Genomic DNA, 27,077 nt, shown 5'->3' with positions numbered 1-27,077 from the left:
GTGTTGGGAAATGAACCTGGTCAGGTGTCAGATCTCTCAGTGGGAGAGCATTTTGGAGATAGTGATCATAATTCTATCTCCTTTACAATAGCATTGGAGAGAGATAGGAACAGACGAGTTAGAAAAGCGTTTAATTGGAGTAAAGGGAATCATGAGGCTATCAGGCAGGAAACTGGAAGCTTAAATTGGGAACAGATGTTCTCAGGGAAAAGTACGGAAGAAATGTGGCAAATGTTCAGGGGATATTTGTGTGGAGTTCTGCATGGGTACGTTCCAATGAGATAGGGAAGTTATGGAAGGGTACAGGAACCGTGGTGTACAAAGGCTGTAATAAATCTATCTGTAATAGATCCTGAGAAGCAGGATTTATGAACATTTGGAGAGGTATAATATGATTAGGAATAGTCAGCATGGCTTTGTCAAGGGCAGGTCATGCCTTACAAACCTGATTGAATTTTCTGAGGATGTGACTAAACACATTGATGAAGGATGAGCAGTAGATGTAATGTATATGGATTTCAGCAAGGCATTTAATAAGGTACCCGATGCAAGGCTTATTGAGAAAGTAAGGAGGCATGTGATCCAAGGGGACATTGCTTTGTGGATCCAGAACTGGCTTGCCCACAGAAGGCAAAGAGTGGTTGTAGATGGGTCATATTCTGCATAGAGGTTGGTGACCAGTGGAGTGCCTCAGAGATCTGTTCTAGGACCCTTACTCTTTGTGATTTTTATAAATGACCTGGATGAGGAAGTGGAGGGATGGGTTAGTAAGTTTGCTGATGACACAAAGGTTGGAGTTGTGGATAGTGTGGAGGGCTGTCAGAGGTTACAGCAGGACATTGATAGGATGCAAAACTGGGCTAAGATGTGGCAGATGGAGTCCAACCCAGATAAGTGTGAGGTGGTTCCTTTGGTATGTCAAATATGATGGCAGAATATAGTATTAATAGTAAGACTCTTGGCATTGGGGAAGATCAGAGGGATCTTGGGATCCAAGTCCATAGGACACTCAAAGCAGCTGCGCAGGTTGACTCATTGGTTATGAATGCATACGGTGTGTTGGCTTTCATCAATCATGGAATTGAATTTAGGAGCTGAGAGGTAATGTTGCAGGTATATAAGACCCTGGTTAGACCCCACTTGGAGTACTGTGCTCAGTTCTGGTCGGCTCAGTTCAGGAAGGATGTGTATGCCATAGGAAGGGTGCAGAGGAGATTTACAGGGATGTTGCCTGGATTGGGGAGCATGCCTTATGAAAACAGGTTGAGTGAACTTGGCCTTTTCTCCTTGGAGCGACAGAGGATGAGAGGGGATCTGATAGAGGTGAATAAGATGATGAGAGGCATTGATCATATGGATAGTCAGAGGCTTTTTCCCTGGGCTGAAATGGTTGCCACAAGAGGACACAGGTTTAAAGTGCTGGAGAGTAGGTACAGAGGACATGTCAGGGGTAAGTTTTTTATGCAGAGAGTGGTGATTACATGGAATCGTCTGCCGGCAATGGTGGTGGAGTTGGATACGATAGGGTCTTTAAGGAGACTTTTGGATAGGTACATGGAGGAAAAATAGAGGGGTATGGATAAGCCTAGTAATTTCTAAGGTAGGGACATATTCGGCACAACTTTGTGGGCTGAGGGGCCTGTATTGTGCTGTAGGTTTTTCTGTGTTTCTAATTAGGTGGGTTACTGTAAATTGTCCTGTGTACAGTTAGTGATAGAATCAGTGAGAATGTGCAGCGTGTGAAATTGATTTAGTATAAAAGTCTCGATTGCTAGTGTGAACATTGGGTTAAAGGACCTGTTTCCATGCCTTGTGACTCTGACTATGATTAGATTTGTTATAATTAGTCACACCAAAGATAAATCATCTGTGCTTAATTGAAGTTAGCCTTAATTATGGAAGGAAGGTCTAATTATTATTAAGTGCAAGATGAGGGGATTGAATACAATTGTGATATTTAAAGATCATGGTTGAGAGCAAGATTTTCAATTAAGACGAATTGTTTAATCATGAAATTTAAAATTCAGTCAAGTAAGTGAATTGTTGTGAGATTTTTGAAAGCAGAACTGTCAAATTAAGGTAAGGAATTGATGAGTTGAGATGTAATGACAGATATTTAAAGAGATGCCGCAGACAGGCAGAATGGATTCATCCAATGAGGTAAAGGTAGTTCCAAATGGAGGACCCATCGCCTCTGGTTCACGTTTTTTTTAAAAAATCAGTGGTATCAAACTTAAAAAAAAAAGACGTATTGCAAGATTCAAGGTAGATCACTGTTTCCTCTCAGCTGCTCGGGTGCGTAGCCGCAGAGTAACTGAAATGCTCCCATGTACATAGTCTTTGTTGTTGCGCAGTTGGAATTAGATGCAGCAAGAAGAAGTTAACGAAAGGTGATTGAAGATTTTCTTTGCAACACACACAAAATGCTGGATAAAATCAGCAGGCCAGGCAGCATCTATGGAAAAACAGCACAGTTGCCATTTCAGTCTGACGTCCTTCTGCAGGACTGGAGGGAAAAAAAGGATGAGGGTAGATTTAAAAGGTGGGAAGAGGGGAGAGAGAAACACAAGGTGATAGGTGAACCGGGAGGGGGAGGGATGAAGTAAAGAGCTGGGAAGCTGATTGGTAAAAGAGATACAGGGCTGGAGAAGGGCAAGTCTGATAGGAGAGAACAGAAGGCCATGGAAGAAAGAAAAGGGGGGAGGAGCACCAGAGGGAGGCGATGGGCAGACAGGATATGGTGTGGAAAAAAAAGGGGATGGAGAATGGGGGGGGGGGGAGGAGGCATTACAAAAGGTTTGAAAATCGATCTTCCTCCAACCTTTGGAAGGACAAACCAAGGTAGAACATACAAAGTAAATGGTAGGACACTGAGGAGTGCAGTAGAACAGAAGGATCTGGGAATACAGATACATAGTTCCCTAAAAGTGGCATCACAGGTAGATAGGGTCATAAAGGGAGCTTTTGGTGTATTGGCCTTTATAAATCAAAGTATTGAGTATAAGAGTTGGAATGTTATGGTGAAGTTGTATAAGACATTGGTGAGGCAGAATTTGGAGTATTGTGTGCAGTTTTTGTCACTTATTTACAGAAAGGATATTAATAAGGTTGAAAGATTGCAGAGAAGGTTTACAAGGATGTTGTCGGGACTTGAGAAACTGAGTTACAGAGAAAGGTTGAATAGGTTAGGACCTTATTCCCTGGAGCGTAGGAGAATGAGGGGAGATTTGATAGAGGTGTATAAAATTATGATGGGTATAGATAGAGTGAATGCAAGCAGGCTTTTTCCACTGAGGCTAGGGGAGAAAAAAAACCAGAGGACATGGGTTAAGGGTAAAGGGGGAAAGGTTTAAAGGGAACATTGGGGGGGGCTTCTTCACACACAGAGAGAGGTGGGAGTGTGGAATGAGCTGCCAGATGAAGTGGTAAATGCGGGCTCACTTTTAAGAAAAACTTGGGACAGGTACCTGGATGAGATGGGTATGGAGGGATATGGTCCAGGTGCAGGTCAGTGGGACTAGGCACAGCCAAGGGCCGAAGGGCCTGTTTCTGTGCTGTAATGTTCTATGGTTCTAATCTGATGGCATGCTACCCAGATGGAATATAAGTTGCTGTTCCTCCAACCCCCACTTTTCCTTCCTGCACCCATGCGGAGCTCGTCAACTTCATCAACTTTGTTTCCAACTTTCACCGTGCCCTCAAATTTATCTGGTCCATTTCCAACACCTCTCTCCCCTTTCTCAATCTCACTGCCTCTGTCTCTGGAGACAGCTTATTTGCTGATGTCTATTATAAACCCACGCACTCTCACAGCTGCCTGCACTGTACCTGTTCCCATCCTGTTACTTGTAAAACCTGGCATCCTCTTCTCTCAATTCCTCCATCTTCACTGCATCTGCTCTCAGGATGAGGCTTTTCATTCTAGAAGGAAGATGTCCTCCTTTTTCAAAGAAAGAGGCTTCCCTTCCTCCACCATTGACACTGTCCTCAACTGCATCTCTTCCATTTCACGGACATCTGCTCTTACTCCAGCTTCCCGCCCTGTACCAGATATAGGGTGGTTCTTGTCCTCACCTACTATCCCTCCAGCATCCACGTCCAGCACATAATTCTCCAGAACTTCCACCATCTCCAACAGGATCCCACATCTTTCCCTCGTTCCCACTTTCTGCTCTCCACAGGGATCACTCCCTATGCAACTGCCTTGTCCATTCATCTTTTCCCACTGATCTCCCTCCTGGCCCTACACCTCCTCCCTCACTACCATTCAAGGCTCCAAACATTCCTTCCAGGTGAGGTGACACTTCACCTGTGAGTCTCTTAGGATCATATACTGTGTCCCGTGCTCCTGATTTGTATCGGTGAGATCCGACATAGATTCACTGAGCACGAATGCTCCGTTCACCCGAAGGAGCAAGATCTCTCAGTGGCTACCCATTTTAATTCGACTTACCATTCCCATTCCAATATGTCAATCCATGGCCTCCTCTACTGTCGTGATGAGGCCATGCTCAGGTTGGAGCAACAGCACCTTATATTCCGTCTGGGTGTCCTCCAACCTGATGGCATGAAGAACATCAATTTCTCTAACTTCTGGTAATGCCCCCCCCCCCACCCCCTCTCCTTTACCATTCCCCATCCCCTTTTCTCTCTCACCTTATCGCCTTCCTCTGGTGCTTCTCCCCCTTTTCTCTCTTCCATGGCCTGGCCTCTCCTATCAGACTCCCCCTCCCCACTTCTCCAGCCCTGTATCTCTTTCACCAATCAACTTCCCAGCTCTTTATTTCACCCCCCCCCCCCCCACCTTTTAAATCTACTCCTTATCTTTTTTTCCTCCAGTTCTGCCGAAGGGTCTCAGCCCAAAACGTCGACTGTACTTTTTTCCATAGATGCTGCCTGGACTGTTGAGTTCCTCCAGCATCTTGCTTGGATTCCCAGCAGATTTTCTCTTGTTTGTGAAAAGATTTTCTTTGATGGACTGAATTTCATTATACCCTTTAATTAATAGATAAAATGAAAAGTATGTGAGTTTTCAATTTTTATTCTAAATATTCATAGTACGTGTATTACAAAATAATCTTTTAAAATGCCGTGCAGTTTTCAGACTGGGTAAAAATTTCCTGTTCTGAGCATTGGTTGGTGTGTGTAGCTGAGGGAACTTTGATACAGATCAAATTATTATATAGTGCATTGAAGTATAATAAGGTAAAATAATAAGACAATGTAGAATGAAAGAGTGCAGAGAAAATTTACAAGGATCTTGCTGGGACTTGAGGACATGAGTTATAGGGAAAGTTTGAACAGGTTAGGACTTTATTCCCTGGAGCGTAGGAGAGTGAGATGAGATTTGATAGAGTTGTACAAAATTATGAAGAGTATAGATAAGGTAAAAAGATAAAATGCAATCTTTTTCCACTGAGGTCGTGTGAGTCGACAACTAGAGGTCATGGGTTAAGAATGAAAGGTGAAATGTTTAAGGTAAATATGAGGGGGATCTTCTTCACTCAGAGTGGTGAGAGTGTGGAACGAGCTGCCAGCAGAAGTGGTCAATGCAGGTTTAATTGCAGCGTTTAAGAGAAGTTTGAACATAGGCATAGAAGGGGTTATGGAGGGCTATGGTCCAGGTGCAGAACAGCAGTTTGGCATGGTATAGATAGGGCCTGTTTCTGTGCTGTACTGTTCTCTAACTCAGTAACTGAAGTGTAAAAGCTTTTGAAATGATTAATTCAAAGATCATAGCATGGTAGATACCGGTAATTAGGGCGAGGTCATGGGAAGTGGTTTGTACAGAGGACAAACACCTGCACAGACATGTGTTGAACTGAACACATTCTGTTTGAATGCTGAAGGCTGAGTTTCAGAGCAACACACACAATGCTGGAGGAACTCAGCAGGTCAGGCAGCATCTGCGGACAGGAATAAACAGTCAATGTTTTGGGCTGAGACCTTTCATCTTTTTTCCCACTGGAATAGTAAAGATGCCACATTGCCTGCAGATGGAGCTGCTTGTGCTTTCTATGAACACCCTGGCTAAGTGGCTCAGCTGTTTCACAGGCACTACTGATGGCTGCTAGGGAGCCAGCTTTATTAGAGAACGTGAGAACAGTTGGCCTTCCAGATCCAAACAAGTTCTACTTTTTCTAATTGGTTCCACTGAAACTGCCGAAACCTGTGGAACTGCAGTCCCTGATACTTTATCGAGAGATGCAAAAACGAAGTACTGCATGTGTACTTGTACTCAAATCTCAAAGCATTTGCAAAAACATTTGCACCTCTGGTTGTTTCGGAATGAGAACAATTGAATTAAGCTGCAAAAATTAACCAGAAAGTAGTTGGGTTTACATCTAAAGATTAGCTTTATTGGTCATATGTACTTCAAAACATACAGTGAAATGCGTTGCTTACATCAGAGACAGCCTGCAAGTGTCACTGCCTCCGGCACCAACCTGGCATGCCCACTACTTACTAACCCTAACTTGTCGGTCTTTGGATTGTGGGAGGAAACTGGAGCATCCGGAGGAAATCCACGCAGTCAAGGGGGAGAATGTGCAAACTCCTTACAGACACAAATTGAACCCTTGTCTTAGAGTTGGCTTGATGTAAAGCATTGCTCTAACCTCCATGCTACCATGCCGCCCCTCAGAATGGACAAGAGCACATTAAGTGAAAGCCGCTTGGAGTTAGGCTCAAATCATCCATGCTAACTATGTTGCCCAGTGAGCTCGCCCCGTCTGCCCGCATTTGTACCATCGTCCACTAAACCTCTCTCCTCTCCATATGCTATCTAGATGGCTTTTAAATGTTATTAATTTTCCCGTCAGAACCATGGTTTCTGATTACTCATTCCAAATACGCACCACTCTCTGCACGAAGAAGCTGCTCCTGATGTCCCTTTTAAATCTCTAGTCTCTGATTTAAACCTTTGCCCTCTTGTTGGCCTGGGGGAAAAGGACTCTACCTGTTAAAGGTATATTAGGCAGGGTCTATCCCCTCATGATCTTACATGCCTCAATCAGGTCACCCCTCAATCTACTGCATTGGAGGATATCCACGACTTCCACTGGCAGCTCGTTCCACACTCACACCAGCATGAAGATCCTCCTCAGGTTCCCATTAAATATTTCACCTTTTACCTTTAACCTGTGACCTCAAGTTCAAGTTTTACCCAACCTCAGTGGAAAAAACCTGCTTGGTCTTGCCCTATCTATACCCCTCACAATTTGGTATACCTTCATCAAATCTCCCCTCATTCTCCTACCCTATAGGCAATATAGTCTTAACCTATTCAACCTTCCTCTATAACTCCAGTCCTTAAGTTCCAGCAGGTTTTGAGAGGTTAGCATATGTTTAGCATGCCCGTTTCAAAGTATTTTGAAGTGTTTTAACAGTTGGTACATCATCCTTTTGAAGGAGTTATAGCAATCACCATGCAGGAGGTAGAACTACCAGGGCACTGGAAGCCATTTGCCCTGTTAGAATCAGAATCAGGTTTAATATCACTAACATATGTGATGTACTGCTGCGCAGACAATACAATAAATTTAAAAAATGATCTAAGCTACAATAGGAAATATAAAACAGGTATTGCAAAAGCAGCTAAACAGTAAGGTAGTGTTCATGGATTTGTTTAGAGATTTATTTGCTTATCAATACAGTGCAGTGTTGGCCTTCCAGCCCTTTGAGCTGTGCTGCCCAGGAATCCCACAGCCCTGACTAACCCAAACCTAATCACGGGACAATTCCCAATCACCAGTTAACCCATCCGATATGTCTTTGAGCACCCAGGAAAAACCCATGCATTCCACCGGCAGAGCATACAGAGACTCCTTACAGAATGGCACCCAGAATTGAACTCCAAACTCTGGATCACCCCAAACTGGAATAACATCACACTAACTGCTATGCCCAAATATGATGGCCGAGGGAAAGAAGTTGTTGCTGAAACGTTGACTGTGTGTCTTCAGGCTCCTTTACCACCTCCTTGATGATAGCAATGAGAAGAGGATATGTCCTGGGTGGTGGGGGTCCTTAATAATGGATGCAACTGCCTTGCCACCGATTGGAGATGTCCTCCATGATGGGGAAGCTATTGCCCGTGATCGAACTGGCTGAGTTTGCAACCCCCTGCAGCCTTTTCCATTATTTATTCTGATCCAGCCCTAGTAGAACAATCCTTTTGTCTTAAAGAAGCCCTGGTTGGTGGTTTTTATAGTTCTGAGCATTATGCTTTAGGAAGAATTTAAAAACTGGAGAGAGTGCAAGAGTTTTGTCAGTGCCTGCAAGAAGATGAATCTCAAGGCTGTACATGGTATCCATAGTTTGATAATGAATTTAGACAATAGACAGTAGGTGCAGAAGTAGACCATTCGGCCTTTTGAACCTGCACCGCCATTTTGAGATCATGGCTGATCAACTACTATCAATACCCGGTTCCTGCCTTGTCCCCATATCCCTTGATTCCCCTATCCATAAGATACCTATCTAGCTCCTTCTTGAAAGCATCCAGAGAATTGGCCTCCACTACCTTCCGAGGCAGTGCATTCCAGACCCCCACAACTCTCTGGGAGAAGAAGTATTTCCTTAACTCTGTCCTAAATGACCTACCCCTTATTCTCAAACCATGCCCTCTGGTACTGGACTCTCCCAGCATCTGGAACATATTTCCTGCCTCTGTCTTGTCCAATCCCTTAATAATCTTATATGTTTCAATCAGATCCCCTCTCAATCTCCTTAATTCCAGCATGTACAAGTCCAGTCTCTCTAACCTCTCTGCGTAAGACAGTCCAGACATCCCAGGAATTAACCTCGTGAATCTACGCTGCACTTCCTCTACAGCCAGGATGTCCTTCCTTAACCCTGGAGACCAAAACTGTACACAGTACTCCAGGTGTGGGCTCACCAGGGCTCTGTACAAATGCAAGAGGATTTCCTTGCTCTTGTACTCAATTCCCTTTGTAATAAAGGCCAACATTAGCCATTCTCCAATCCTCAGGAACTGATCCTGAATCTAAGGAACATTGGAAAATGATTACCAATGCATCCGCAATTTCCAGGGCCACCTCCTTTAGTACCGTAGGATGCAGACCATCTGGACCTGGGGATTTGTCAGCCTTCAGTCCCATCAGTCTTCTCATCGCCGTTTCCTTCCTAATGTCAATCTGTTTCATTTCCTCTGTTACCCGATGTCCTTGGCCCATCTTAATATGGGCCATTTACTTAGAACTTTTGAACTTTGAAATCTTTAGGAATGTCACCAAAAATTTTAACAAACTTCTATTGATGCGCAGTGGATAGTATTGTTACTGGTTGCATCACGTTTTGGTATGGAATGGAAAAGGCTATAACGGGGGATATAGTCGAGTCCATCACGGGCAAAGCCCTCCCCACCATTGAGCACATTTACACGGAGCACTGCCACAAGAAAGCAGCATCCATCATCAAGGACCCCACTGTCCAGGCCTTGCTCACTTCTCACTGCTGCCAGTGGGAATGAGGTACAAAGCCTTAGGAAACTACACCACCAGGTTCAGGAGCAGTTATTATCTGGCAACTGTCAGGCTCCTGACCTAGTGTGGATATCTCCACTCAACTCAACAAACTCACTTTCCAGATCTCTTTACAACTCGTGTTCTCAGTGTTTTGTTTATTTGTACAGTTTGTCTTTTGCACATTGGTTGTCAGTTTTTGATGATGTATAATTTTTCTTATTGTGTTGTATTTCTATATGTTTCTGTAAATGTCTGCAAGGAAATTCATCTCAAGTTGGTACTTGTACGATCATTTGAGTCGTGTATGAGTCTATGATCACTTCAGTCTAAAGCGTTATTTCCCTAATGGAGAACACCTGTGTGTGACTTCTTTTGCATGTTATAAATATAGAAACATAGGAAAACTACAGCATAATACAGGACCTTCAGCCCACAAAGCTGTGCTGAACATGTCCTTACCTGAGAAATTACCTAGGGTTACCCACAGCCCTCTATTTTTCTGAGCTCCATATACCTGTCCAGGAGTCTCTTAAAAGACCTTATCGTATCTGCCTCCACCACCGTCGCTGACAGCCCATTCCATGCACTTGCCACTCTCTGCATGAAAAAAAAACTTACCACTGACATCTCCTCTGTACCTACTTCCAAGCACCTTAAAATTGTGCCCTATTGTGCTAGCCATTTCATCCCTGGGAAAAAGCCTCTGACTATCCACATAATCAATGCCTCTCATCATCTTACACAACTCTGTCAGGTCACCTCTCATCTTCTGTCGCTCCAAGGAGAAAAGGCCAAGTTCACTCAACCTATTCTCATAAGGCATGCTTCCCAATCCAGGCAACATCCTTGTAAATCTCCTCTGCACCCTTTCTATGGCTTCCACATCCTTCCTGTAGTGAGGGAGAACAGAGCACAGTACTCCAAGTGGGGTCTGACCAGGGTCCTATATAGCTGCAACATTACCTCTCGGCTCCTAAACTCAATCCCACGATTGATGAAGGCCAATACACCATACACCTTCTTAACCACAGAGTCAACCTGTGCAGCATCTTTGAGCGTCCTATGCACTCGGACCCCAAGATCCCTCTGATCCTCCACACTGCCAAGAATCTTATCATTAATACTATATTCTGTCATCATATTTGACATACCAAAATGAACCACCTCACACTTATCTGGGTTGGACTCCATCTGCCACTTCTCAGCCCAGTTTTGCATCCTATCAATGTCCTGCTGTAACCTCTGACAGCCCTCCACACTATCCACAACACCTCCAACCTCTGTGTCATCAGCAAATTTATAAACCCGTCCCTCCACTTCTTCATCCAGGTCATTTATAAAAGTCAGGAAGAGTAGGGGTCCCAGAACAGATCACTGAGGCACATGACTGGTGACCGAACTCCATGCAGAATATGACCTGTCTACAACCACTCTTTGTCTTCTGTGGGCAAGCCAGTTCTGGATCCACAAAGCAATGTCCCCTTGGATCCCATGCCTCCTACTTTCTCAATAAGCCTTGCATGGGGTGCTCTGTCAAATGCCTTACTGAAATCCATATACACCACATCTACTACTCTACCATCATCAATGTGTTTAGTCACATACTCAGAAAATTCAATTAGGCTCATAAGGCACAACCTGCCTTTAACAAAGCCATGTTGACTATTCCTAATCATATTATACCTCTCCAAATGTTCATAAATCCTGCCTCTCAGGATCTTCTTCATCAGCTTACCAACCACTGCAGTAAGACTCACTGATCTATAATTTCCTGGGCTATCTCTACTTCCTTTCCTGAATAATGGAACAGCATCCTCAACCCTCCAATCTTCCGGAACCTCTCCCGTCCCCACTGGTGATGGCTCAGAGGCTCAGTGGTCTCCTCCCTTACCTCCCTGTAGCCTGGGGTACATCTCATCTGGTCTTGGCGACTTATCCAATTTGATGCTTTCTAAAAGCTCCTGCACATTCTCTTTCTTAATATCTACGTTCTCAAGCTTTTCAGTCCGCTTTTACAATCGCCAAGTTCCTTTTCCATAATATATACTGAAGCAAAGTACTCATTAAGTACCTCTGCTATCTCCTCCGGTTCCATACACGCTCTTCCACTGTCACACTTGATTAGTCCTATCTTCTCACATTATATCTTCTTGCTTTTCACATACTTGTAGAATGCCTTGGGGTTCTCCTTAAACCTGTCTGCCAAGGCCTTCTCATGGCCCCTTCTGGCTCTCTTAATTTCATTCTTAAGCTCCTTCCTGCTAGCCTTATAATCTTATAGATCTCTATCATTACTTAGCTCATTGAACTTTTTGTAAGCTCTTCTTTCCTTCTTGACCAGATTTACAACAGCCTTTGTACACCATGATTCCTGTACCCTACCATCCTTTCCCTGTCTCCAGGCAAATATCCCTTGAACATTTGCCACATTATTTCCGTACATCTTCCTGAAGACATCTGTTCCCAATTTATGCTTCCAAGTTCCTACCTGATAACTTCATATTTCCCCTTACTTCAGTTAAACTATTTCCTAACTTGTCTGTTCGTATCCCTTTCCAATGCTATGGTAAAGGAGATAGAATTGTGATCACTGTCTGCAAAATGTTCTCCCACTGAGAGACCAGGTTCATTTCCCAATTAAAGATAAGTACAGCCTCTCCTCTTGTAGGCTTACCTACATATTGTGTCAAGAAACCTTCCTGAACACACCTAACAAACTCCACCTCATCTAAACCTCTCGCTCTAGGGACATGCCAAACGATATTTAGTTAAATGTGTTGAAAGAATAAGTAAATTTAGGAAGGACAACAAAATTCTAGGGGCGTATAGCCCGATGGGAGTTCGGGGAGCTGGGTTAAGCACAATAGGCAGCGATTCAAACAGAGAAAGGAGAAATGGGTTAAAAATTCTATATCTGAATGCACGAAGTGTCAGAAATAAGGTGGATGAGCTTGAAGCCCAGGTGCAAATGGGTAACTATGATGTTGTTGGGATAACGGAGACATGGCTGCAGGGAGATCAGACCTGGGAAATGAATGTACAAGGGTATACGTGCTATCGTAGGGACAGAAATATGGGCAGAGGGGGTGGGGTGGCCCTGTTGGTGAGGAATGAGATTCAGTCCTTTGCAAGGGGGGACATAGGATCAGGAGAAGTAGAGTCTGTGTGGATAGAACTGAGGAACAGTAAGGGCAAAAGGACCCAAATGGGTGTTGTCTACAGGCCACCAAACAGTAGCATGGATATTGGGTGCAAGTTGAATAGGGAGTTAACATTGGCATGTAGCAAAGGCAATGTTGCAGTAGTTATGGGGGATTTCAACATGCAGGTGAACTGGGAGAATCAGGTTGGTGCTGGACCACAGGATAGGGAGTTTGTAGAGTGCCTATGGGATGCATTCTTGGAACAGCTTGTACGAGAGCCGACCAGGGACAAGACTATTCTGGATCTGGTGTTATGTAATGAACAGGATTTGATAAGCGATCTTGCAGTAAAGGAGCCATTAGGAGGTAGTGATCATAATATGATAAGCTTTTATCTGCAATTTGAGAAGGATAAGGGCAGATCAGAGGTGTCAGTGTTGCAGATGAACAGGGGAAACTATGGAGCCATGAGGGAGGAGCTGGCCAAAGTTGACTGGACGGATAGCCTAGCAGAACAGACAGTGGAACAGCAATGGCAGGTATTCTTGGGAATAATGCACAAAGTGCAAAATCAGTTCATCCCCCAGAGAAGGAAGGATTCAAAGGGGGGAAAGGGGCCACAGTGGTTGACAAAGGAAGTCAGAGATTGCATAGCATTAAAAAAAAAAGGAAATATGACAGAGCTAAGGTGAGTGGGAGGACAGATGATTGGGAAGTTTTTAAGGAACAACAGAACTTAACTAAAAAGACAATACAGGGAGAAAAAATGAGGTACGAACACAAGCTAGCCAGGAATATAAAGGAAGATAGCAAAAGCTTTTTTAGGTATGTGAAGGGAAAGAAGATAGTTAAGAACAATGTTGGGCCCTTGAAGAATGAATTGGGTGAAATTGTTATGGGAAACAGAAATGGCAGAAGGATTTAATGAGTACTTTAGATCTGTTTTCACTAAGGAAGACACAAGCAATCTCCCAGATGTATGGATGGGCCAAGGACATAGGGTAACAGAGGAAATGAAACAGATTGACATTCGGAAGGAAACGGCGATGAGAAGACTGATGGGACTGAAGGCTGACAAATCCCCAGGTCCAGATGGTCTGCACCCTAGGGTACTAAAGGAAGTGGCCCTGGAAATTGCGGATGCATTGGTAATCATTTTCCAATGTTCCTTAGATTCAGGATCAGTTCCTGAGGATTGGAGAATGGTAAATGTTATCCCACTTTTTAAGAAAGGAGGGAGGGAGAAAACAGAGAACTATTGACCTGTCAGCCTGACATCGGTGGTGGGAAAGATGCTAGAGTCCATTATTAAGGATGAAATAGTGGCATATATAGATAGCAGTGATAGGATTGGGCCGAGCCAGCATGGATTTACCAAGGGTAAATCATGCTTGACTAATCTGTTGGAGTTTTTCGAGGATGTAACCAGGAAGTTAGACGGGGGAGATCCAGTGGATGTAGTGTACCTCGATTTTCAGAAGGCATTTGATAAGGTCCCACATAGGAGATTGGTGGGTAAAATCAAAGCTCAGGGCATCGGGGGGAAGACATTGGCATGGATAGAAAACTGGTTGGCAGATAGAAAGCAAAGGGTAGCGGTGAATGGGTGTTTCTCGGAATGGCAGGTGGTGACTAGTGGGGTGCCACAGGGCTTGGTATTGGGACCACAGCTGTTTACAATTTACGTCAACGATTTGGATGAAGGCATAGAAAATAACATCAGCAAATTTGCTGATGATACTAAGCTGGGCGGCAGTGTGATATGTGATGAGGATGTTAGGAGAATTCAGGGTGACGGATAGGCTGGGTGAGTGGGCAGATACTTGGCAGATGGTGTTTAATGTGAATAAGTGTGAGGTTATCCACTTTGGGAGTAAGAACAGGAAGGCAGATTATTATCTGAATGGTGTAGAGTTAGGTAAGGGAGAAATACAAAGAGATCTAGGAGTCCTTGTTCATCAGTCACTGAAGGTGAATGAGCAAGTGCAGCAGGCAGTGAAGAAGGCTAATGGAATGTTGGCCTTTATTACAAAGGGAATTGAGTACAAGAGCAAGGAAATCCTCTTGCATTTGTACAGAGCCCTGGTGAGACCACACCTGGAGTATTGTGTACAGTTTTGGTCTCCAGGGTTAAGGAAGGACATCCTGGCTGTAGAGGAAGTGCAGCGTAGATTCACGAGGTTAATTCCTGGGATGTCTGGACTGTCTTACGCAGAGAGGTTAGAGAGACTGGGCTTGTACACGCTGGAATTAAGGAGATTGAGAGGGGATCTGATTGAAACATATAAGATTATTAAGGGATTGGACAAGACAGAGGCAGGAAATATGTTCCAGATGCTGGGAGAGTCCAGTACCAGAGGGCATGGTTTGAGAATAAGGGGTAGGTCATTTAGGACAGAGTTAAGGAAAAACTTCTTCTCCCAGAGAGTTGTGGGGGTCTGGAATGCACTGCCTTGGAAGGTAGTGGAGGCCAGTTCTCTGGATGCTTTCAAGAAGGGCTGGATAGGTATCTTATGGATAGGGGAATCAAGGGATATGGGGACAAGGCAGGAACCGGGTATTGATAGTAATTGATCAGCCATGATCTCAAAATGGCGGTGCAGGCTCAAAGGGCTGAATGGTCTACTTTTGCACCTATTGTCTATTGATATTTGGGAAATTAAAATCTCCCACCACGACAACCCTGTTACTACTACACCTTTCCAGAATCTGTCCCCTTATCTGCTCCTTGATGTCCCTGTTACTTTTGGGTGGTCTATATAAAAAAAAACACCCAGTAGATTTATTGACCCCTTCCTGTTCCTAACCTCCACCCACAGAGACTCCATAGACAATCCCTCCATGACGTCCACCTTTTCTGCAGCTGTGACACTATCTCTGATCAACAGTGCCACGCCCCCACCTTTTTGCCTCCCTCCCTGGCCTTCCTGAAACATCTAAAGCCTGGCACTCGAAGTAACCATTCCTGCCCCTGAGCCATTCAAGTCTCTGTAATGGCCAGAACATAATAGCTCCAAGTACTGATCCATGTTCTAAATTCATCTGCTTTGTTACATAGAAATCTACAGCACATTACAGGCCCTCTGGCCCACAATCCTATGCCAACCATAACCTATTCTAGATACTGACTAAAATTTTCCTACCACATAGCCCTCTATTTTTCTAAGCTCCATGTACCTATCTAAGAGTCTCTTAAAAGACCTTATTTAATCTGCCTCATAATACTCCTTATATTAAAATAGACTATTGGTCTGAGCATGTCCCTTCTCTATCACCTGTCTATCCTCCCTCTTGCACTGTCTCCAAGCTTTCTCTATTTGTGAGCCAACCACCTCTTCCTGTGTCACTTCAGTTGGGTTCCCACCCCCCAGCAATTCTAGTTTAAACTCTCCCCAATAGCCTTAGCAAACCTTCCCACCAGGATATTGGTCCCCCTGGGATTCAAGTGCAACCTGTCCTTTTTGTACAGGTCACACCTGCCCCAAAAGAGGTCCCAATGTTGATTGTCAGTCTTTGATTATAATTAGTTTTTTGTAAATTCCACTGTAATTTCTGTATTTTTTCCTGTAAAGACCTGCATGAAAATGTATCTTGGAGTTGTATATGGTGACATATGAGGACTTTGATAATAAATTTACCTTGAACTTTGAGCTGTTGATCAGTTTAGTTCTGTGGAGAACTAGAGAAGCTGAGATAGAGGTCATTACAGGTGGGCCATGGGAAGATTTTACAACTGTTCAAGATCTTGAAGGGTTTTGGTGAACAGCACAGGGGTCAGAAACCAGAAGATGGATTAAAAAGTGGTTCAAAGTAAATTGATTATCAAGTACATATATGTCACCATATTTCATTTTCTTGTGAACAAACAGAGGAAATACAAGAAAAACGATAGAATCAGTGAAAGGTGCACACAGAATGACAAACAGCCAATGTGCAAAAAACAACAAACTCTGCAAATATAAAAAGGTAAAGGGGAAGAAATAAATAAATAAAGTGATAAATATCAACAGCATGAGATGAAGAGTCCTTGAAAGTGAGTCCGTAGGTTATGGGGACAGTTCAGTGATTGGGTGAGTGAAGTTATCCCTACTGGTTCAAGAGCCTGATAGTTGAGGGGTAATGACTGTTCTTGAACCTGGTGATGTGGGTTGTGAGGATCGTGAACCTCCTTCCTGATGGCAGCAGTGAGAAGAGAGCACGGCCTGGGTGGTGGGGCTCCCTGATGATGGATGCTGCTTTCCCGCGACAGCGCTCTGTGTAGATGTGCTCAATGGTGGGAGGGCTATACTCGTGATGGACTGCGCTGTATCCCCTACTTTCTGTAGGCTTTTCTGTACAAGGGCGTTGCTGTTTCCACACTAGTCTGTGATGTAACCAGTCAATATACTCTCCACCACACGTCTATAGGTTTGTCAAGGTTTAGATGATATGTCGAATCTTTGCAAACTTCTAAGAAAGTAGAGGTGCTGCAATGCTTTCTTTGTAATTGCACTTACGTGGTGGGCCCAGGAGAGATACTCTGAAATGATAACACTGGGTAATTTAAAGTTGCTGATCCTCCTGTGTTTTCCTTCTCCTGAAGTCAATAGTCATCTTGATCTTGCCGACAGTGAGTGGGAGGTTGTTGTTACTGCAGCACTCAGCCAGATTTTCAATCTCCCTCCAAATGCTGATTTGTCACCACCTTTCATTCAAAGGTGAGATGATAAACCTGAAGCAGTGAATTCTGGAATGAGCAACCGGAAAGGATTGACTTTATTCACCATATACATTTACATGTATTACAAATTCGCTGCGGGTTTATTGGTCAGGGTGTAACATGCAACAAAAAAAACAATTAATGGATTGTAAAAAATTTAGTTGTATACAAAATTATGAGGGGTCTATAAGCAGACTTTCTCCACTGAGATTAGGTGAGACTAGAACTAAAAGTCATGGGTTAAGGGTGAAAGGTGAAATATTTATGGTGAACTTGAGGAGGAACTTCAGAGGGTGTTGCAAGTGAAGTGAGCTGCCAGCAGAAGGAGGTTCAATTACAACATTTAAGGGAAGTTTAGGTGAGTACATGGATAGGAGGGGTATAGAGGGCTATGGTCCAGGTGTGGGTCAATGGGACTAGACAGAATAACAGTTCCACACAGACTAGATGGGCTGAAGGGCCTGGTAGTCAATGACTACTGGGTTCTTACTCATTTTCTGTCTGATTGTATTGTAGGTTCATTGATTACCATCCCGGCATGGGGGGGGGGGTAGCGGTGGGGGAACACTGCACAGGATCAGACAAAGCTGCAGAAAGTTGTAAGTTCAACCACCTCTATCATGGCACTAGTATCCTCAGCATCCAGGACCTCTTCAAGCAACAATGCCTCAAAAAGGTACCATCCATCGTTAAGGAACCCAGGACATTCCCTCTTCTCATTGCTACCATCAAGGAGGAAGTACAGGAGCCTGAAGAAACACACTCAACAATTCAGGAACCAATATTCCCCTCCACCATAAGATTTCTGAATGGATTATGAACCCATGAACACTACCTCACTACTTTTTTCCTCTCTTTTTGCACTATTTATTTAACTGTTCATATATATGCTTAACGTAATTTACATTGTGTGTGTTTTATTGTGTATTATAATGTATTGCATCATACTGCTACCACATAACAATGAATTTCACAATGTATGCCACTGATTCAGAGTCTGAAAGAGAATGTTACATATTCGTGGTTAAGGATGATTTCTGGGCATTGCCATTAATCATAATGTTTGTGTTTATATTGTCTAGAATCATAACAAGTATTGCAAACATTCCAGTTTGTTGTGGAAATTTTCAGGCTTTACCATTCTTGAGAAACTTCAACCAACTGAAATACTCATAGTAAGAGTTTCTGTTTGAGAGAGACAGAATGTAAATCTTCTCACTGAGGAAGAAAACTCACTAAGTACAAACAATTGTCAGGATGCTGCCTGGATTAGAGAGCGTGTTTTATTAGGATAGGTTGAGCAAGCTAGAGCTGTTCTCTTTGTGGTTGAGGGGCTGAGAGGCAACTTGATTGAGGTGTACATTAAAAAGGTGCATAGATCAAATGGGCAGCCTAGACTTTCTTCCCAGGGCAGGAATGGCTAATATGAGAGAACATAACTTTAATGTGATTGAGGAAAGTATAGGAGTGAATGTCAGAGGTTGCTTTTTTTGCACAGTGTTAAATGCATGGAACACACTGCTAGGGCTGTTGGTAGAAGCAGATACGGTATTGGGTGCCTCAGAACCACAGAGCTATTACAGCTTGGGGTTTCTGGAGTTCGGAGTTCAATTCCGACATCATCTGTAAGGAGATTGCATATTTTCCCTTTGGACTATGTGGGTTTTCTGTGGGTGCTCCAGTTTCCTCTCACAATCCAAGGACATACCAGTTAGTAGGTGAATTGGTCATTGTAAATTGTCCTGTGATTAAGCAGGTGTTAAATAGGTGGCTTGCTGGGTGGCATGGCTGATTGGGACAGAAGGGACTGTTCTGCGCAGTATCTCTAAATAAAATTAATAAATAATCAATCCAAACCTTCTCTCCTTCATAACCCTCCATTTTACTTTCATCCTTGTGCCTATCTAAGAGTCTGTTAAATCTACCTACTGTATCTGCCTCGACCACCATCCCTGGCAGCTCACTCCACTTATCTGAAACAAATGTCTTATTGTATTGGCCACTACTGTCCTGAGAAGAAGGTTCTGGCTGTCCACTCTTTGCTAGTCCTAATCTTTATATCTATCAAGAGGCCTCTCATCATCCTCCTCTCCAAAGAGAAAAAAACTCTAGCTTGCTTAATCTTTCCAGAAATGGAATAAAGACAATTACAGAGGCATGAGAGAGGAGCCTGCCCAGGTGCATTGGAGGGGGATACTGGCGGGGCTGACGGCAGATCAGAAGTGGCTAAAGTTTCTGGGAATAGTTCACAAGGCACAGGTTCTGTGTCCCACAGAAGTTGTTCTCAAATGGCAAGACTAGGCAACTGTGGCTAACGGGATAAGGATTGCTTAAAAGCCAAGGAAAAAGCATATAAGGTTGCAAAAGTGAGTGGGAAGTTGGATGACTGGGAAGCTTTTAACATCCAATAAAATGCAACTAAAAAAGCTATAAGAAGGGAAAAGATGAAATATGAGGGAAAGCAGCCAATAATATAAAGCAGGATACTATAAGTTTTTTTCAGTTATATAAACTGGAAAAAAGGTTTCACAAGGTTAATTCCTGGGATGTCCGGACTGTCTTACGCAGAGAGGTTAGAGAGTCTGGGCTTGTACACACTGGAATTAAGGAGATTGAGAGGGGATACGATTGAAACATATAAGATTATTAAGGGATTGGACAAGATAGAGGCAGGAAATATGTTCCAGATGCTGGGAGAGTCCAGTACCAGAGGGCATGGTTTGAGAATAAGGAGTAGGTCATTTAGGACAGAGTTAAGGAAAAACTTCTCCCAGAGAGTTGTGGGGGTCTGGAATGCACTGCCTCGGAAGGCAGTGGAGGCCAATTCTCTGGATGCTTTCAAGAAGGAGCTAGATAGGTATCTTATGGATACGGGAATCAAGGGATATGGGGACAAGGCAGGAACCGGGTATTGATAGTAGATGATCAGCCATGATCTCAAAATGGCAGTGCAGGCTCGAAGTGCCGAATGGTCTACTTCTGCACCTATTGTTTATTGTCTATAAAGAGTAAAAGGGAGGTGAGAGTTGATATTGGACCACTGGAAAATGACGCTGGTGAGGTAGTAATGGGGGCAAAGAAATGGCTGATGAACTTAATAATTGTTTTACTCCAGTCTTTACTATGGAAGACACTGGCTGTATGCCAGAGTGCCTTTGCTATTACAAAGGAAAAAGTACGAGACAAACTTAAAGGTCATAAGGTGGATAAGTCATCTGGACCAGATGGATTACATCCCAGAGTGCTCAGAGAGGTTGCTGAAGAGATAACAGCTACATCAGTCATGATCTTTCAAGAATCATTTGATTCTGGCATGGTCCTGGAGGACTGGAAGATTGTGAATGTCACTCCACTCCTTAAGAAGGAAGGAAGACAAAAGAGAAGAAATTATAGGCCAATTAGCCTAACCTTGGTGGTTGGGAAATTGTTGGAGCTAATTGTTAAGGAAGAGGTTGTGGGGTATTTGGAAACTAATGATAAAATAACTCAAAGTCAGCATGGTTTCTGTAAAGGGAAATCTTACCTGACAAATCTGTTAAGAGTTCTTCAAGGATGTAACAAGCAGGGTGGAAAAAGGAGAGGCATTGGATGTCATTTAATTAGATTTTCAGAAGGCATTTGATAAGATGCCTCATATGAGGCTGCTAATGATAAAATCTTATGGTGTTACAGGAACAATACTGGCATGGATAGAGGAATGGCAAACAGGCAGGAGGCAGCAAGTGGGGATAAAGGGAGCCTTTTCTGGTTGGCTGCCGGTGACTTGTGGTATTCCTCAGGGGTCAGTATTGGGACCGCTACTTTTCACATTGTTTATCATTGATTTAGATAGTGAAATTGGTGGCTTTCTGGCAAAGATTGCAGATGATATGAAGATAGGTGAAGGGGCGGGTTGTGCTGAATACTTAGACAAATTAGAATCATGGGCAAAAAAATGGCAGATGGAATACAGCATTGGGAAATGAATGATAATACATTTTGGTAAAAGGAACAATAGTGCAGACTATTGTCTAAATGGGGAGAAAATTCAAACATCAGAGGTGCAAAGGGACTTAGGAGTCCTCATGCAAGACTCCCAGAAGATTAATTCACAGATTGAGTCTGTAGTATAGAAGGCAAATGCAATGTTGGCATTTGTTTTAAGGGGAATAGAATGTAAAAACAAGGAGATAATGCTGAAGCTTTATAGGACACTAGTCAGGCTGCATGGAATGTTGTTAACAGTTTTGGGCCCCATGTCTCAAAGGATGTATTGTCATTGGAGAGAGTCCAGAGGAGGTTCATGAGGATGATTCTGGGAATGGAGGGGTTAACATAGGAGCATTTGGCAGCTTTGGGCCTGTACTCACTGCAATTTAGAAGAGTATGGGGGGGGGGGGATCTCATTGAAACCTACTGAATGTTGAAAGGACTAGTTAGGGTGGATGTGGAGAAGATGTTTCATATTATGGGGGTATCCAGAACTAGAGGGCAGAGCCTCAAATTTGTGGGGCAACCTTTTAGAACAGGAGGATTTTTTTAGCCAAAGAGTGGTGAATCTGTGGAATGCTGTGCACAGACTGCGGTGGAGGCCAAGTCCATGCATATATTTAAAGCGGAAGTTGATAGATTTCTGAGTGGTTGGGGCATCGAGGGATACGGTGAGAGGGCAGGTGTATGGGGTGAATGGTATCCAGAAACAGCCATGGTGAAATGGTGGAGAAGACTCGATGGGCTGAATGGCATAAGAATGCTCTCTTATCCTGGTAGCATCCTGAAAAATCTCCTCTGCAGCCTCCCTAACATTACCACATCCTTCCTATAATGAGGTGACCGGAACTGAACGTAATATTCCATGTGTGGTCTGACCAGAATTCACTGCTTTTGAACTCAATCCCCCCGACTGTGCAGACCAACACACCATTTGCCGCTTAACCACCCTACCAATTGCTCAACAAATTTGGACGTGAACCCCACGATCCTCTTCACTGCTAAGAATCCTGCCATTAACCCTGTACTCTGTCTTCAAGTTCAATCATACAGAGTGAATCACTTTACACTTTTCCAGATTGAACTTCATCTGCTACAAGTCAGCCCAGTTCTGCATCCTATCAATATCCAGTTGAAACCTATAAGAGCCTTCCACACTATCCACAACTCCACCAACCTTCGTGTCATCTCAAACTTACTGACACACTGTTCCACTCATCATCCAAGTTATTTATAAAAATCACTGAGCGTGGGGGTCCCAGAACTAGGGAGTTATTTTATGACTCACTTACAACAGACTCATGAATGAGCAAGATACAGAGGGATTTGGACCATGTGCAGGATAATAGGATTAGTTGGATTGACATCATGGTTGGTATGGATAGGGTGGGCTGAAGGGCCTGTTCCTGCAACGTACTGGTCCATGTTCTGTTAAATATTTTGGGTTATATAAATACATTTAAGCACATTTACATGGAGCACTGCCACAGGAAAGCAGCATCAATCAGCAAAGACCCTGATCATCCAGGCCATGCCTTCTCACTGCTGCCATCAGGAGAATCAGGACCCACACCACCAGGTTTGGGAACAGTTATTGCCCTACAACAGTCAGGCTCCTGAACCTGAGTGGATGACTTCACTCATCACAACCTTGAACTTATAACACAACCTACAGATTCAGTTTCGAGGACTCTTTACAATTCATGTTCTCGGTATTTTTATTTGCGCCACTTGTCTCCTTTTGCACATTTGTTGTTTGTTAGTCTTTATTCATGTATAGTTTTTTCATAAATTCTATTGTGTTTCTTCATTTTCCTGTGAATACCTTCAAGAAAATGAATCTTGGGTACTGTATGCTGACATATATGTATTTTGATAATAAACTTACTTTGAGCTTTGATGTTCATTATAATGTGAGTGAAGTTGAAAACAATAGAATGAAATATCCTGGTATTATGTGTTTTCTTTTCCCTGCAGGATAAAGCCTGAAGATGGAATGGATTTTGGAGTGTCGCTGCTGTTTTATGGGCTTTATTATGGAGTATTGAGCCGTGACTTTGCAGAGATGTGCGCGGACTACATGGCTTCTACAATAGGGGTAAAATGAGCCTAGAGGCATCTCCTGTTCCTACCATCTGTCTGACTGTAAAACTGTATGAATGATCTTTGACTTTCCTCTCTATAGTTAGGACGTGAAGTTGAATGCACTTAGCTGAATTAAGTGCTATTCACCATTCCTCAGCCGATGAAAATTTCTTAATAATTTTTGATAACATTCTTCATTGTCCACTACACCACTATTCTAATGTCATCTACAAACTTACTAAACATGCCATCATTGTCAAATCATTAATATAGATGACAAGCCACAATGGGTTTAGTCCCACAGATCGTGGCCTCCAATCGATGAAACAGCCTTCCACCATCGCCTTTTGCTTTCTACCATCTAGCCAACAATATACCACCTGTTAGCCGATTGTCCCTGGTTCGCATGTGATCTAATCTTCCAGAGCAGCCTACATGCATGAACTGTCCATACATAATCTCCTTGTCTATCCACTCTGCCATCATCGATTTTCTTGGTCCCCTCTTCAAAGAACTGTTTTGGGTCCATAAGTCAGGTCTCCTTTGCGCAAAGCCATGCTGACTACCTGTAATTGGAGTAGCATGGTGGCATAATGGTTAGCGCATCATTTTACAGCACCAGCGATAACCGATCAGGGTTTGATCCCCGCCACTCTTTGTAAGGACATTGTTCTGGCTTCCTTCCGTATTTCAAATATGTACAGTTAGAGGGTTGTGAGCACACTGGCGCTGGAAGTGTGGCAACGCCTGGACTGCCCCCAGCACAATATTCAGACTATGTTGGTCATTGATGCAAAATGATGCATTTCACTACATGTTGCAAGTTTCAAAGGTACATTTAATGTCAGAGAAATGTATACAATATACATCCTGAAATTCTCTTTTTTCGCAAACATCCATGAAAACAGAGGAGTGCCCCAAAGAATGAATGACAGTTAAACGTTAGAACCCCAAAGCTCCCCCCACAATGCATAAGCAGCAGCAAAGCAACAACGCCCCCCCCCCACCAGCAAAAGAGCATCGGCGCCCCCCCAAGTACTCAAGCGTGCAGCAAAGCATCAATAAAGACACAGAGTTGCAGTACCCCAAAGACTGCACATTCACCCAGTAATTCGACATACCGTAGGCTCTCCCTCTCGCTAATAAGGAAAAAAGAGGTGTCCCTGTTTCATAGCGAGAGGAGAGACATAGCAAACAACTTGCTGATTTACAATGTTAAGAGTCTGTTGTGTCATTTCTTCCGAGCTCTGTGCCCGAAGAACTTGGGTCTCTGGGCACATAGCCAGCTTGCTGCTTTCAATCTTCCGTCTCCCATGACACATCAGGTGGTGACAGCACCAACCTCAAATTCGACCGCCTCCTGAACCACGAAGTCCCGGAACCCTGAAGGTGCGTTAGTCTTCTAGGCCGTGTCCTTGGCATATCAAATAGTGGCCAGTCGTGAGACCCCAAGAGCGGGTCCCATCCCTGCAAAGAACTGATGTCAGCATGTAACTCCAGGTGAGGGTCTTCAAAAGAACCTTGAAAGGGAAAAATAGAGATATTAAACATAGAAATACAGCTGTTTCTGAAGATGCAAGCAAAGGAGTCACTGTTCTCCTAAACTCAAGTGATAGAGATTGAGAAAAAGATTAGCTTTATTTGTCCCAGGAATATTGAAGTATACAATGAAATGTAACGTTTGTGCCAGATCAAATCAGTGAGGGTTGTGCTGGGCAGCCTGCAAGTGTCAGCAAAGTTTTAAGATCCAAACTCCACATAGTGGCAGGAATCGTGCCAACCACTATGCTACCATGCTGCCACGTTTGGCACATTTTCATATACAGTGGCATGCAGAAGTTTGGGCACCCTGGTCAAAATTTCTGTTGCTGTGAATAGCTAAGCGAGTAAAAGATGACCTGATTTCCAAAAGGCATAAAGTTAAAGATGACACATTTCTTTAATATTTTAATCGAGATTATTTTTTTATTTCCATCTTTTACAGTTTCAAAATTTAAAAAAGGAAAAGGGCCCGAAACAAAAGTTTGGGCACCCTGCACGGTCATTACTCAGTAACACCCCCTTTGGCAAGTATCACAGCTTGTAAATGCTTTCTGTAGCTAGCTATGAGTCTTTCAATTTTTGTATGGGGGATTTTCACCCATTCTTCCTTGCAGAAGGCTTCTAGTTCTGTGAGATTCTTGGGCCATTGTGCCTGCACTGCTCTTTTGAGGTCTATCCACAGATTTTCAGTGATATTTAGATCGGGGACTGTGAGTGCCATGGCAAAACCTTCAGCTTGCGCCTCTTGAGGTAGTCCATTGTGGATTTTGAGGTGTGTTTAGGATCATTATCCTGTTGTAGAAGCCATCCTCTTTTCATCTTCAGCTTTTTAACAGACCGTGTGATGTTTGCTTCCAGAATTTCCTGGTATTTAATTGAATTCATTCTTCCCTCTACCAGTGAAATCTTCCCCTTGCCACTGGCTGCAACACAAGCCATGATCGATCCACCCCCGTGCATAACAGTTAGAGAGGTGTTCTTTTCATGAAATTTTGCACCCTTTTTTCTCCAAACATACCTTTGCTCATTGCAGTCAAAAAGTTCTATTGTAACTTCATCAGTTCACAGGACTTGTTTCCAAAATGTATCAGGCTTGTTTAGATGTTCCTTTGCAAACTTCTGACACAGAATTTTGTGTTGAAGACACAGGAAAGGTTTTCTTCTGATGACGCTTCCATGAAGGTCATGTTTGTGCAGGTGTCGCTGCACAGTAGAACAGTGCTCCACCACTCCAGAGTCTGCTAGATCTTCCTGAAGGTCTTTTGCAGTCAAACGGGGGTTTTGATTTGCCTTTCTACCAAACCTATGAACAGTTCTCTCGGAAAGTTTTCTTGGTTTTCCAGACTTCAACTTGACCTCCACCGTTCCTGTTAACTGCCATTTCTTAATTACATTACGAAATGAGGAAATGGCTACCTGAAGACACTTTGCTATCTTCTTATAGCCTTCTCCTGCTTTGTGGGCATTCTTTATTTCAATTTTCAGAGTGTTAGGCAACTGCTTAGAGGAGCCCATTGCTACTGATTGTTGGGACAAGGTTTGAGGAGTTAGGGTATTTATAAAGCTTTGAAATTTGCATCACCTGGCCTTTCCTAATGATGACTGTGAATAAGCCATATTGCAAGGTGCAAGGTGGGAGGGGAGGTAGAGATGGGTGAGACTTTTGAGAGATTTGAGTAAGAGGAGGAACATTTTAAACTGGAGATACTGCTGGACTAGCAGCCAGTATAGGTCAACAAAGATAACGTTCAATACATTTAGAGTTATAAAGCACCCCTTTGCCCCAATTCCTCCATCTTGAGGTGCCTTCCTGAGCTAACCTCATTTGCCTGAAGATGCAAAAGCCTGAAAACATGTACCACCATGTTCAAGGACAGTTTCTATCCCACTGTCATCAGACTATTAAGTGGTTCCCTAGTACATTAGGAACAACTCTTGACCTCCCAATCTATATGTACCTCACCTAATCTTATAAATCTCCATCAAGTCTCCCCTTAACCCCTAATGCTCCAGAGAAAACAGCCTAAGTGTGACCAACCTCTTATTCATCATCGTCATCATTATGTGCCGTGTCTTATGAGGTGGATGATCATGGTGATCATGATTGTTTTTGGCAAAATTTTCTACAGAAGTTGTTTGCCATTGCCTTCT

The 27,077-nt window shown here is 43.4% G+C and overlaps 1 protein-coding gene across 2 annotated transcripts in view; it reads left to right on the top strand.

The window, feature by feature from the left end:
• Positions 1 to 27,077, top strand: part of rnf121 (ring finger protein 121) — a 125,241-nt gene that overhangs the window by 42,709 nt on the left and 55,455 nt on the right. For both annotated transcript variants that reach the window (XM_073044369.1, XM_073044370.1), the window contains exon 6: positions 23,277 to 23,397. In XM_073044369.1, coding sequence (XP_072900470.1) covers positions 23,277 to 23,397 — 121 coding nt within the window. The remainder of the gene's footprint in view (positions 1 to 23,276; positions 23,398 to 27,077) is intronic.

This window comes from Hemitrygon akajei, chromosome 4 (assembly GCF_048418815.1).
Source record: "Hemitrygon akajei chromosome 4, sHemAka1.3, whole genome shotgun sequence".
Taxonomy (NCBI): domain Eukaryota; kingdom Metazoa; phylum Chordata; class Chondrichthyes; order Myliobatiformes; family Dasyatidae; genus Hemitrygon; species Hemitrygon akajei.
The sequence above is the reverse complement of the archived record's forward strand: the minus strand, read 5'-3'. Positions and strand labels throughout refer to the sequence as shown.